This window comes from Cibotium barometz, chromosome 46 (genome assembly GCF_041138505.1).
Source record: "Cibotium barometz isolate CiBa-2024 chromosome 46, ASM4113850v1, whole genome shotgun sequence".
Classification (NCBI taxonomy): Eukaryota; Viridiplantae; Streptophyta; class Polypodiopsida; order Cyatheales; family Cibotiaceae; genus Cibotium; species Cibotium barometz.
This window is the reverse complement of record NC_141091.1, coordinates 14,273,619-14,286,164: the sequence shown is the minus strand read 5'-3', so window position 1 is coordinate 14,286,164 and position 12,546 is coordinate 14,273,619. Positions and strand designations below refer to the sequence as shown.

The following is a 12,546-nucleotide window of genomic DNA, read 5'->3' as shown; positions in this document are numbered from 1 at the left end:
GTTAAGTTTCCCAATGCTACAAACATCCGCAGAGACAAAAATCATAACATCCCATTTTAAAAACAACGGACAGACAGTGTAAAATTTTTATCCTTCTTCCTCATGTCCAACAGGTGTCAAGGAAAAGGTTGTAGGTTCAAAAATCCATGTGCCCATAAGACTCATCCATGGACGTTTGTGAAGCCCGTCAATTAGCTAAAAACAACTCCTCTCATTAGAGGAAGGATGCATTAGTCCATTGCTTTATAATGTGGCCAAACTGCAAGAGAAGTTTAGTCACTTTTGTTAAGACAATAGGGGACCTTAAAACCTGCATCTTTGCTTGATTGAGCATCAAAACAATATGATTTTTTTTCCCCATTCAAGCCTCTCAAGAATAACTCAACTAAAACTCTTAAAAAACTAACCTTTTAATCCTGATAACCACAATTTTTTCTCTATGATAGTCATCCATATGATCCTATCCATTATTTGATTAATCTTCATGTTCTTATACCGTCCCTTTTAGACTAGGGCTTTACCTTAAGAATCTTTCAATTATTTAAGAAAATGATATCTGCTAATGCACTGTTGAACATTGATACAGCAATAGATTTTCTGAAATACTTTTGCCTTCTACATCATTAGAGAAAGGTTAAAATTATTTACTTCTCTACTACAAGGTGAAGGGATAGAAATCTATCTCCACAACAATGGTAGCAGTACACGCCAACAGTGCATTCAACCCCATTTTATGTCATTGAAGGCAGACCAGGCAGCACTGGCTTTTGAAGGTGCTATATGCCTGTCAAAAGATAACTGCTGGTGGATGGTGGGCTCTCTCTCTCTCTCTCTCTCTCTCTCTCTCTCTCTCACACACACATTTCATTTAGCCACATTACAAATGTTTACTTTTACCATGACATCATATTATTGAAATGTATCTAGTTCATAGACATGTGACAGGCTTTATTGTCCTTCAACCACGCTAGTGTTGTGCCCTAGATACAAAAGAATTACAAATCCAGAGGTTGCAGCTTTACAAATTGCTCAGTAAAAATGTGTCCCACACTGGGGAACTATAACTGCTTAGCTATTATCTCACCCTAGCTAGGAATAGAATCGTTGCAGAGTAGGTTTAGTTTCAAGAAAGGCACATTTCTCCCTGCCATTTGAAGTAGGATCCAACCCCTTCATATCATGCCGCCAAACTGCTGAACAAACCTAAGCATTATTCCCACTGCTTCAAAGTGCAGCACGGGTTAAATGCACCTTTGGAAACAAAATGATGACCTGGCCTGCTCACTACATTGTAAGACAGTGCCTTTACAATCAAAAAGTCGCAGAACAAATGCATTATGTAGGCAGGAACTTTGCCTGCTTTCCATATCATACGATATGCTCCCCCACTCGCACATCACCACACATCACGGAGATACCTCCCATCAGTTTGTAATTGTTTCACCATTGCTTCAGCCTTAGTGCTGTCAACAGACTCCTGCATAGATCACAACATCCAAAACAAGGTAAGAATCTCAGGACACAGCCAAAATGAGTGCGAAGAAGACTTCCAGAGAATTTATAAACCTGCTCTTGAATGATTGTGTGGAGAGTCCTGTGCACATCCCTAGCCATGCCCTTAGCATCCCCACAGACATATAAATAGCCTCCACTAGATAACAGATTCCAAACAGTGGTCGCCTGCACGTCCATGAGTCCTCCAGATTAGTCCCTGGCTACAAATTGCAAGGATGATAACCACATGCGAGTCTAAGAGCCCAGTAGTAAGCTGTTTACCTGTTCAACCATCTTATGCTGAACATACTCTTTTGTGGGGCCTTCTCTTGAAAAGGCAACTGAGAGTCCAGAGATGACACCATTCTCCAAAAATGCATTGAGTTCATCTTCGTAAATGTAATCCTACAAATTCACATGCCAATTCCATTGATAATTAGGCTCTTCAGAAACAAAAGCCCCACCCATCCTACAGGCAGGACTTGCACACAGGAGATCCCCGGCGCTCGAGATGGGACCCGTTCAATGGACACAGGTTTTGTTTGTCACCCACTTCATATCTTGGAAATAACTGACATCCATAAAATAGACATAAATCAAACTCACCAGTTTGCGATTCCGGCAACCAAAGAAAAGTAATGCAGGTCCTAATGCTTCACCAGATTCCTTCAGATAAGCTCTTTCCTGGACATAAACCAGCCACTCCTTGTAAGCAACCCAGAAGGCACAATCTTCTTTCCAATGAATTATCAGAAAATCTTTGCACCACCACATAATCAAGAAAAAAGAGAATGGAATGGGTACCTGCATAAAACCCCTGAATGGGGCCAGTCCAGTACCAGGACCAACCATAACAATAGGAACAGAAGGATCTGCTGGCAGCTTGAAGTTAGACTGCCTTACAAAGATGGGAGCCCAGCTACACTTATCCCCCACCTCCGAAGCCGGAACTGAGTTCTGAAACACAATGACAACAAGCTACAAATGCATCAGAATCGACTGAAGGGATCAACCAAACTAGGCAGCTTTTTAGAAAAGATCTTCACATGCCTTCATCCAAGTCGAGCAGACACCTCTATGGAAACGACCAGTGGGACTGACTCCATAAACCAGTGAGCAGGTGACATGAATTCTATCAGGTGCAAACCTGCAAGTATACATAAAAGTCACGCATCCAAAAAAAACTGTATGCATTTGTCAAAGAGCACGATTCCTTGAGAAGATTAGACAATCTAGCTAAAAGCTTTCCCACATGCCTTGGAGAGGAAGAAATGGAATAATAGCGGGCTTGAAGGCGGGGGGAAACAGCTGCAAAGAAGACACCAAGAGGTGCTCTTGCTGAAGGGAACTCAGCCATGACTTCCAAGAGGCTCCTTTGATTGGCAGTAATCCATTGTTGGTAGTCATCCTGTGAAAAATTACACAAATACTAATTACAGAATTGAAGACTATGTTGCACAAATCCATAGGAGTGTCGCCATGAAAAGACTCAGACCTTGCCAAGAGGAGAAGCCAGAAACTTCAATCGGTCCCGTTCAGCAGGATCAGAGGCATGTGCTGCCAGTGCTGCAAGTGCAGCCTGCAATAGAGTGATGCACCATAAGCACAAAAACTGACAAAAAGGCTCCGATCTTCTGGAGTCTGAATATTTGTCAAAAATTCCCCACATCTAAACCATTAAAAGGGCCTAGATACCATGTATCCACTAGGAAGATGGGAATATTATCTATGATTGGCAATACCTTCCGCGGTGGAGAAAGCAGGTCTGCATATCGAGCAAGTGCAGTTCTTAAGTCGCATGGACCCGGGAATGGCGGTTGCAAAGAACTGCCACCAATAGGCGAGCCATCTTCAGCCTCTGCATGCAAAGAAAACTTGGTGTCCAGGCAATAGCCCAACAGTTTACCAGCCTCCTCAACATTCTCCGGGGTGTTCTCCGGATACACTCCTACGTGATCTCCTGTCCCATACCTACAAAACAGAGAGGACAATCACAACACGCGCTTGGCAGAAATGAAGAAAAAGACAGATTCAACAGCTACCACACCCACATCAAGCCTGTGTTGCTTATGTCAAACTCCAGATGAATACATGATCGGTCAGACTCAGGAGTGTGCAACTCCCTACGTATAGCCACATTTGCCCTGTCGACACAAATTGAAGCACCTCTGAGCCACTTCTGTGCTTTCAAGTACCGCAAGAGAACATCACAGACAAAAACAAGCTCTTACCTGCATGGATGATTAACATCATGTGAAGCATGGCCGTTCACCTTGGCTTCATACGTCTCCTCATGCACCTTAGTATCACTCTCATGCATGACTACACGATACTCAAGAATAGCCGCTGTATAGGGCGTAGTTACAGCCGGGGTAGCATCATTTGCATCAAACAAAAGAGGGTCCAAACTAGGCCACAACTGTTCTCGCCTGATGCCATACACGAGTAAAATTTAGGTGCTATAGAACAAATGATTGAGGTATGGTCCCTTGTCTAGAGGATACAATATTCTTACCAAGCTGCAAAATCATCTTCTATGCATTGATCATCATCACCAAGTCCACATGAAATTAACTGTTTAGCGCCTGCATCATCCCAATCATTATTAGAAGCAAGAAGGGTGCCGCTATCGTTAAAACCCGTTAGGCTTCACATACAGAAAAGCCTAACCTTGCTCTACCAAAGCCTCGTCAATCTTCTTGGCAACCTGCAAAAATAATTCAGAAAAAATCAATTTAAAGTAGCTATCCTACAAGCGATTGCTCAAGACAAAGAGGTTCAAATACATAGAATCATTAACACGCAAGAGATCGATGTGCACACGGCCCCCATCGGCATGTGCATAGTTCTTGGTGGACAAGTCATGTAAGCATACTTGCAAGCTCAACTGTTGTACTCACCTCATTGAAGTGTTCATACTGCCTGTTGCCAAGGCCAAAGACAGCATAGCTCATGCCTGACAGCCACTCTCCCCGCCCTTCTTTTCCCTGAAAAAATGGGGATTCGAGTACATAAACTAGGAGCTTGAGCCTTGGAAGCCACAACATCAGGCTCCACAGAAAATATATACCTCCACAAACCACTTGTAGAACCTTGCTGCATTGTCAGTAGGCTCTCCGTCACCATAGCTGCATAAGATAGGCAATCCATTATCTAGTTCTATGTTAGTTATACCAGCTGCAGATGTGCAGGATCGAGGAAGTTTCTCATCAAGCTATATTCGCCGATGGAAAGGCTCTCCCACTAGAAATGGTTGAATGAGCCAAAACAAATACACTTACGTGGCAAGAGTGAAGAGTGTCAAAGTCTCCTTCTTCAATTTTGCTTCATATTCATCATCATCAGCACCATAGTCATCCTTTACCAAAGAACACAAATGCCCCACAATCCAACCAAAGTTAAGACTCTTGGGGCATACCTTAGCAACCTTTGCTTGAATGAAAGAAAATAAAGTGTGGAAACCCCGAACCTTTTCAATGACTAGGTTTCAATAGTGACCCTAGAACCTTCCTTCAAGAAAAAGGAAGGGGAGGAAGAAGAAAAGAGAAAAAGGGAGGGGGGGAGGTTTGTGCAAGGTAGTTCCGAACGTACGGAATGGTACGAGTTTAGTGCATGGTACAGAACGTTGACGACGATAAAGTATGTAAAAAACGTTAAGTACTTTTCAATGTTAAAATCTCATATATATATATATGAGATATATATATATATATATATGAGATATATATATATATATATATATATATATATATATATATATATATATATATATATATATATATATATATATATATATATATATATATATATATATATAACAAGTAAGAAATGAATTTTGCATACATTGAACATTCTAGCATTTTAGTAGTACATGTATAAACTACTAGAGTTTAGACTTGGACTCCATAATCAAGACACTCAACACAATGCACACAAGCATTAATTCTTAAGTCTAATCTATTGAGTTTTAATGTCCTTAGTCTACATATACCCAAATAGAGTACACACCATGATTGGAACAGTGCAAAAAAAAAAAACATATTTATACCAGTTGAAAAAAACAGCAAACTAAGAATTTTTAATAATAAAAAACGTACTTACACGTCTGAGAGTTCAAAACGTCCTATATCATTTAGGATGCGTTTTTTTATCCTACCTTGGGTTTGTGTGCACGCGTGATATCAATTTGAAAACCTTGTCCTCATCAGAGATAGCTCCCAGTCCCTAGGGACATGCTAAGGACCAGGCCCCAGTCCAGAAGCTTGAATCCATACCCGCAAAACAGACAAGGAGATGTCTATAAACATCCCCAGATGTATCCGATGTTGCAATCATGACTCAAGAGGGCTCCCAGAACCAACATTAACATGTAGACTACAGTGGATACCATTGTCAAGGGGCCCTTTCTTCGCATGAAGTAAAATTCAACATATAACCTTTGTATGCATTCCTAAGCTTGCTTCCAAAGCACATGATGTAGAATGTGAACCAAATAATGTGATACTTTTACAAGTAATGGCATTGATTTTGGGCTTCTTTTACAAGTAATGGCATTGATTTTGAGCTTCTTTTGTATCATGAGTTCTGCTAAAGCCTCCAAATGCAAACAACAATGGCAACACAGAAACTCACCAGATCAACCACCTTGAAGATAACTCGATTGTCATACCGGACCTTCCCTTCTTCAGCTAAAGCCTACAGAGGAAAGCATTTGTTGTAATGTCATCAACAAAAAATTGTGGAGATTATAATGATTAGAAAGGGATTGAGATGGTTTGTAAAGGAACTTTAAAAAATATGGTAATCAGCAAAGAGATTATGATGATTAGCAATGGGATTAGGGTGATTAGCCATGGGACTACGATGATTAGTACATGAATTATGGTGATTAGCGCAAAAGATAATGTTCATTCTGGAGATTTAAATAAGAGAAATACCTTGGCAAAACCCTCTGCTGTCCCTGTTTGAGTCCCAAAGAACACAGTAACCTTCTTCTCTGATAGATCTTCTGGTTCAGGCTCTGGAACCTGCAAAACCAGCTTCGTGGGGGCAACTTGCTCTACTGCTTTCTTCTTCTGGCCTCCTGAGAGACGCCATAGTAGAAGCGCAGCGGACAGGAGCAAGACCGCTGCGATGGCTGGCAAGAATAAGGGGTTCTCCGCGATAGGTATGGGAGGGGACTGTGTCATGGCTATGGAAACCCTATAAACGCACCGATGCAGATCAATTTGGTGAAGCCCTAATCGGAGATCCCTGAGAAATGGTGAAAGAGAACAGCCGAAGAAACCCTACTACACCTGCAGAAAGCCTAATAGGAACCTACTGGGCCGTCAGTAGCAGGATGCTGAGAGTTACGCAGTGCAGGATCAAAACAATTTTCTGCCGAAACCCTAAGCTCTGCACAGAGAGATTAAGGCACAGAGAATGCGTGACTAACTAATCGCTAGTGGGACACTGGTTTGCTTTGATTGTAATGCAAGCTGCTGGCCTTAAGAATTTGATTAGAGAATTTATTAGAACGAAAGGCAGACCAGCAGCAAGCCACGGTCTATGGTCGGAGCCTCGGAGGACTGTTCTTCTGGAGATTGTCGGCTATGGCGGAGAGGAGACTTGGGAGAGAAGGGAGCTTTCAGACATCTACATTGACGTCGTCAAGGTTACTGGCTACAGCCCGCAGCTCTAGTCCCACCAACCGGAGACCAAGTCATTAAGCCACGTCCATTTCAAGTTGTGAAAGAAATTTTTTTCTAACTTTGTAATGTTTTCACAGTGGCCCAGAATTAGTTATTATTATTGGTAACTGCCGTTGTTTTTTTTTTTTAAAGACAACTCACACACCCCATCTTTTTCTTTTTTGGAAGGTGGATATGTGCGTGCGGTGTGTGCTGTCCGTCATGTAGTCCCTAGGCATCGAACCCGGGTCCTCATCATGGAACCTGACTATTCTACCAATTGAACTACATGCCCGTCAGCTCACACCCCCCATCTTTACAAGGCACCACCTCACGCGGCCACTATGGGGTTTGAACCTTCGACCTAATGCATAGACTTCAAACATCTTCTTAAAAGTTGGGCGTTTAGGAAGTGGGCTTAGTACTCATGGGACCCCCCTTATCCCACAAAGCAGGGGCAAGCTTCAATCGGTACACAAGGGTAAGGCATCAATCGGGGTAGCCAGCAGGTTTCGAACCCATAACCTGGGTTTTGACAACGAAACGCCTTAACAACTGAGCTACCGCCCGATACTTCAAACATCTTCACAAACTAGGCTATGCGCTTGGTGGTAATGGCATTGTTTTATTATTAAGCTATTTTCTAATTCATTATTTCTTTTAAATATAGGTATATGTATTTGTATGGAGTCACAAGGTTTTTCTTTCCATGCTTGATATTTGATGGGGGCATTTTACCAGTTTTTGCCTATATTAAACATTTTTTATATGCGAAATTTTCTAATCACGTCGCTAAATTTGATGTTTTTTCCCTTATTTTTTTTACAAGCAAGAGAGCCCCTCAAAATCAAGGTTGCTCAACCACATCATTTTTGCAATTCAAACTTGGTTGTTCACACTCACCACACTGCCTCATCCTTCAACTTCATGTAAGGGCTCCATCGCTCAGCCTTCAAGAGCTCCCCAATTTGCATGGGATAAACTTTCGTATTCCCCTTTCAGATGATGTGCATTCAAATAAAAGGGTCCATCACTCCCTTGCCGCCTGTAGCATGCCTCATCAAAACTCCCTTAGTGTTTGGCTTCAACCTGCCCCATTTGCACATGGGAAAAACATTCCTCAAGCAATGTGGATTCCCATGCAATGTCTTGCAAGAGGAGCACCCATGCAAAGAGTATGACATTTCCACAAGATGATACATGCTCATGGAGAGAAATGCACTCAACAACTCGCACCCCTATTTATGCTTTAAAACATGAATAGGTATGATACATGCTCATGGACAGCAATGCACTCAACTACTTGCGTCCACCTTTATGTAGAAGCATGCACACACCTTTATGTAATCCTATGAATAACCTTTAAAAAATGTGAAAGAAGAGAGCCTTTTCATTTTGAAAAAACAACAAATACAAGTGCATTTTGAAAAATATAACTAGTAATGGTCAAAGATGTGACTTGAATCCTCTTGAGAATTCCTAATCTATTTTACTAAGTGCAAAATAAAAACAACAAGCCTTAATTGGTCCTACCTTTTGCAAGACATTATGGAAATTGGGTGAAACTTGTAAGTCTAGAGCAGTGCTCAAAAAAAAAACTACTTTTTTAAAACCAGGTTACATGAAGGCAATCTTAGAAGGTTACAGGTCTTGAATATTAAAAAACAAGAAAAAAAAACTATTATATGCTGGGATTATACATGTATGCATGTGTATATATACATATGTATACATACATGTATAACTAAATTGTATAAAATCTATCTTTGTAAAATAAAGAGAGGAATAAATTTCAATGGATATTTCTTAATTTCAACCGAGGAAAAATACATTAAATGATGCCAGGTTTTTTTTGTTGGGACAACAATCTCTAATCTCTCTGTGTTTTTTGAATAATCGAAGTTTTGAAGCTTTTTATTGTCAAACTCAGTGCTTCAAAAAAGGTGCTTTTTTCGAGCCTTAAAATCAAAAGCAATGCTTAGAGTTAATTGGGATTTAAACTTGAAAATCCCTTTAAAAAATTGTACAAATACAGGGATTTATAACTAAAATGTACAGATCACAACCCTTAAAATTAAAGGTAATGTTAAATTGTAGAGAGGGTTTCTAAATTTCAACGGGTACAAACCGGCCGAATTTTTTGATTAGTGTGATAAATAAATAATAAACAATTATTATTTTTTTCATGGGCCTCTTCAGTTGCGCAATGCCGCATCATCTTCTCCGCCTCTTGGCCGCCCACCCTTGGATGTACACGATTTGTATAAATATAAATAATAAATAATTATTGGGCCCTAAATCTTCTTTTTTATATTTAACGTCCAGGACGGAGCAATGAGAGGGCTACAGAAAAAACCTTAGAAATTCTAAGGCTTAATTAATTAATCAAGCTCAATATGGCTTGATTAATTAATTAATATGTGTAGTGCCCGAATATGTATTAAATGAAATATAACTTAAGAAGTTTTTGAATATATAAAAGGATTACATGGCCTGTTGTGCTAGTGAACTACAATATCTCGCCTTGGTTTATCAATAAAGAAAGGGCATCTTCTCCTCTACTAGAAAACACAAAGTGAAGAACTTGGATGTTAGAAACCTCGTGGCAAGGCATTCATGTTTACGACATTAGCGAAAGTCAAGCGCACATCAATTACACACGTCAATCGCACAAACAACCTCCCAATTTACCATAAGGGGAATATTGATGCATGATTTTCTAGGATATGGAGATTTTGCAGGTATTCTTTGATCTTCGTCCCAATTTAATCGTGGTGTAATCGTAATAAAGGGGTCCATTTCTAATATTTGCACTAATTTTATAGGTGTTACTTATGAGTGTATATTATGCTTCCCCAATTTGTGGACCTCAACTTAAAGCACGATACTCAAAACGAGCTCAAGACACAAGAGGAAAGTTGTGTAAGGCTAAGAGAGGTACCTTTTGCATGACTATATTTTAAGTGATGAGGAAACCATCATTAATGAAGGCAAGTGGTTGGATTAACCTATGGATGAGAGTGATGAGCAGCCACCATGAGGGATAAAAAGGTTATTATGTTTCATTGCCTCCCATACTCGGGATCACTATTAATCAACCATCCCATGCATATTTTCAAGAACATTAGGAGTGGAATTTGGTAACACTTTGATTGGCAAGTACGATACTTTTATGTTAAGAGATGACCTAAAAGAAATAGAAAAATGGGATCATTTATGGGTTCAACAAGAAGGAAGTAAAGTAGTGCTTCCGATAGCAAGATTCCAAATTCTAACTGGATCTATGTGTTGTTTGAAGGGTGCTTTCACCAAGCATAATGAACTAAGCAGTTTAATGTCACACAAGTTCCTAGTAGAGATAAACTTTCGAGTCTCTTAACCAATTCACATTTATGTGATATTTATGGTACGCTCATTTGCCGCATGGTCGTGAGACTGGCTACGTGCGAGAGCGTGGAGCAGTGGTCGCGTCATGATGGGTGGATAAGCGAGATTTAATATGTCTTGTGTTTTTGCTGAGCAGATCAGTGCACGGAGTAGTGTGGGTGCGATGGATTTTGGCTGGTGCACGGCTGTCGGGTTTTGGTGTGCGTCGATGGTCACCCGTCCATAGTTTCATTTAATAAAATTGCTACAATTTGAATGTAAATAGCCAAGCTTGGAGACCAAGTTACTTTTTGATACTAATAGCCCAAAGTGGAATGTATCAAGCTATTTTTTAGCACTTTCTTTTTGGCTAATACAAAAATACATGCATGAGGAAGCATGCTCACTCATGCATGGGGGGAGATTGAACCCACTCTTTTGTCGTGCATATCTTGCTTTTTATGTTCATCTTGTCTATTTACCTACCTTAAGTTAGGGCTATGGAGGAAAATTAAACATCATTGGTATCAGAGCTCAAATTAAACATCATTGGTATCAGAGCTCAAATTCTATTGGCTAACTTGTCACATTGTATAAAACCTCTTCATGCCCATGCATATTCACCCACATCTCATCATGGATGTCAATAGATGGAATGGTCTCTTCCTCTACCCTCAAGAAGAAGGTATTAACCAATGGGCAATCCACGGCTTGCGTGCAACGGCCATCAACAACCAGAGGGCGTAGAAAACAACGTCATACACACAAAATCTCCGTGAACAGTAGTGCGGGGGCTAACCCAGCCACAACAGCGACACCAGCAGCACCAACAATTGCCAACAAATGGCACATAACACGCCAAGGACACAACCGGTGGGCAACAGCTGCCACGTAGCATGTGCCAAGAGCCAGTCGCACAACCACAAATAGCACGGAGAATATACAAGTAGGCAACATAAATAGCTCGATGTTAAGGAAACAACAAACCCGCAGTAAGAGTGGGAGAATGCAAACGGCGTGCACATCAGCCCATAGCCGTGTAGGAGAGTAACTCTCTCTCTTCCTCACCCACGGTCAGGGTAGCATATAGGTGACAAAAGCTCGTTGTAGAAAAAAAAAACTTTGCTCTCTCACACAGCCGCCGTGTGCTTCTTGCAAGGGCCTTTGCTTGCAACCTTGTTCCTCATCTGCTGCACCATACAATGATCTGATCGTAAGGATGAACTCGGCTCGTCCAAAATATCAGATTGTATACCCATCTTGAAGGGTTTTGTCTCCAATCCAGTATTTCTATAATGGTCGGTTGGGATTCAATCCAAAGAATGAGGGGCTCTTCTCCATAGTCACAAGAGGCTTTTCCCACAATCTTTCCTCTTCCAAAGAAGGCTCATCAAGGCTCAAGTGTGATATCTAAAGCCTTTAATTAAAAATCTTTTTGCTTTCAATTTTCTTTACTTCATCATGCTGTCATCAAGCGACAACTTGTTGCAACACAACTCTGACATGGATACCCCTTTGCTTGATGCTACTCTAGAACAACAAATTTATTTGTTGCAACAACATAAAAATGCTCTTAGAGATTATAATTTGAGATACATATCTTAATCATAAAAATATCTTGCCTCATAAAGCACTATACTAGAAGCCCATGAGCTCTAAAATAAAGCTCAATTTATTAACCATAAGTTTTAAAATTATACCCACTTAACATGTGTGCAATAATCATGTCTAAAGCCATTCATGCTTCTTTGGGACAAGCAGCTTAAGAATTTGAGCTAGTAAAATATAAGGTTACAAGGCTAGTGGAAATGTAATAATCCACTGTGCTGCAAATGCTGAACACCAATTACAAGACAATGACAAGCGACTGCGGGACTCGGATGTTGAGGATGACCGAACAAAATAGTTTTTCCATCAAAGCGAGAAAAAGTAAAGGAGCGACGACTCACCTGCCCATGGGCTCTCTTTGAGTCTAATTCCAAGCCCCCTTCATTACAAACCATCCCCACCCAAA

At 40.6% G+C, this 12,546-nt stretch overlaps 1 protein-coding gene across 1 annotated transcript; it reads right to left on the bottom strand.

Annotated features, from left to right (window-relative positions):
- Positions 1 to 886: 886 nt before the first annotated feature.
- On the bottom strand, positions 887 to 7,195 carry LOC147611913 (NADPH--cytochrome P450 reductase-like). The gene is made up of 18 exons (XM_086783781.1): positions 6,432 to 7,195; positions 6,127 to 6,189; positions 4,776 to 4,852; positions 4,565 to 4,622; positions 4,395 to 4,481; positions 4,165 to 4,201; positions 4,010 to 4,079; positions 3,726 to 3,923; positions 3,546 to 3,638; positions 3,237 to 3,465; positions 2,990 to 3,073; positions 2,751 to 2,902; positions 2,545 to 2,641; positions 2,299 to 2,451; positions 2,101 to 2,178; positions 1,777 to 1,899; positions 1,567 to 1,680; positions 887 to 1,477 (listed from the first exon to the last, which is right to left on the bottom strand). Exons 1-18 carry the CDS (start codon positions 6,681 to 6,683, stop codon positions 1,397 to 1,399), a joined length of 2,046 nt encoding a protein of 681 aa, XP_086639907.1. The 5' UTR covers positions 6,684 to 7,195; the 3' UTR covers positions 887 to 1,396.
- Positions 7,196 to 12,546: the final 5,351 nt, after the last annotated feature.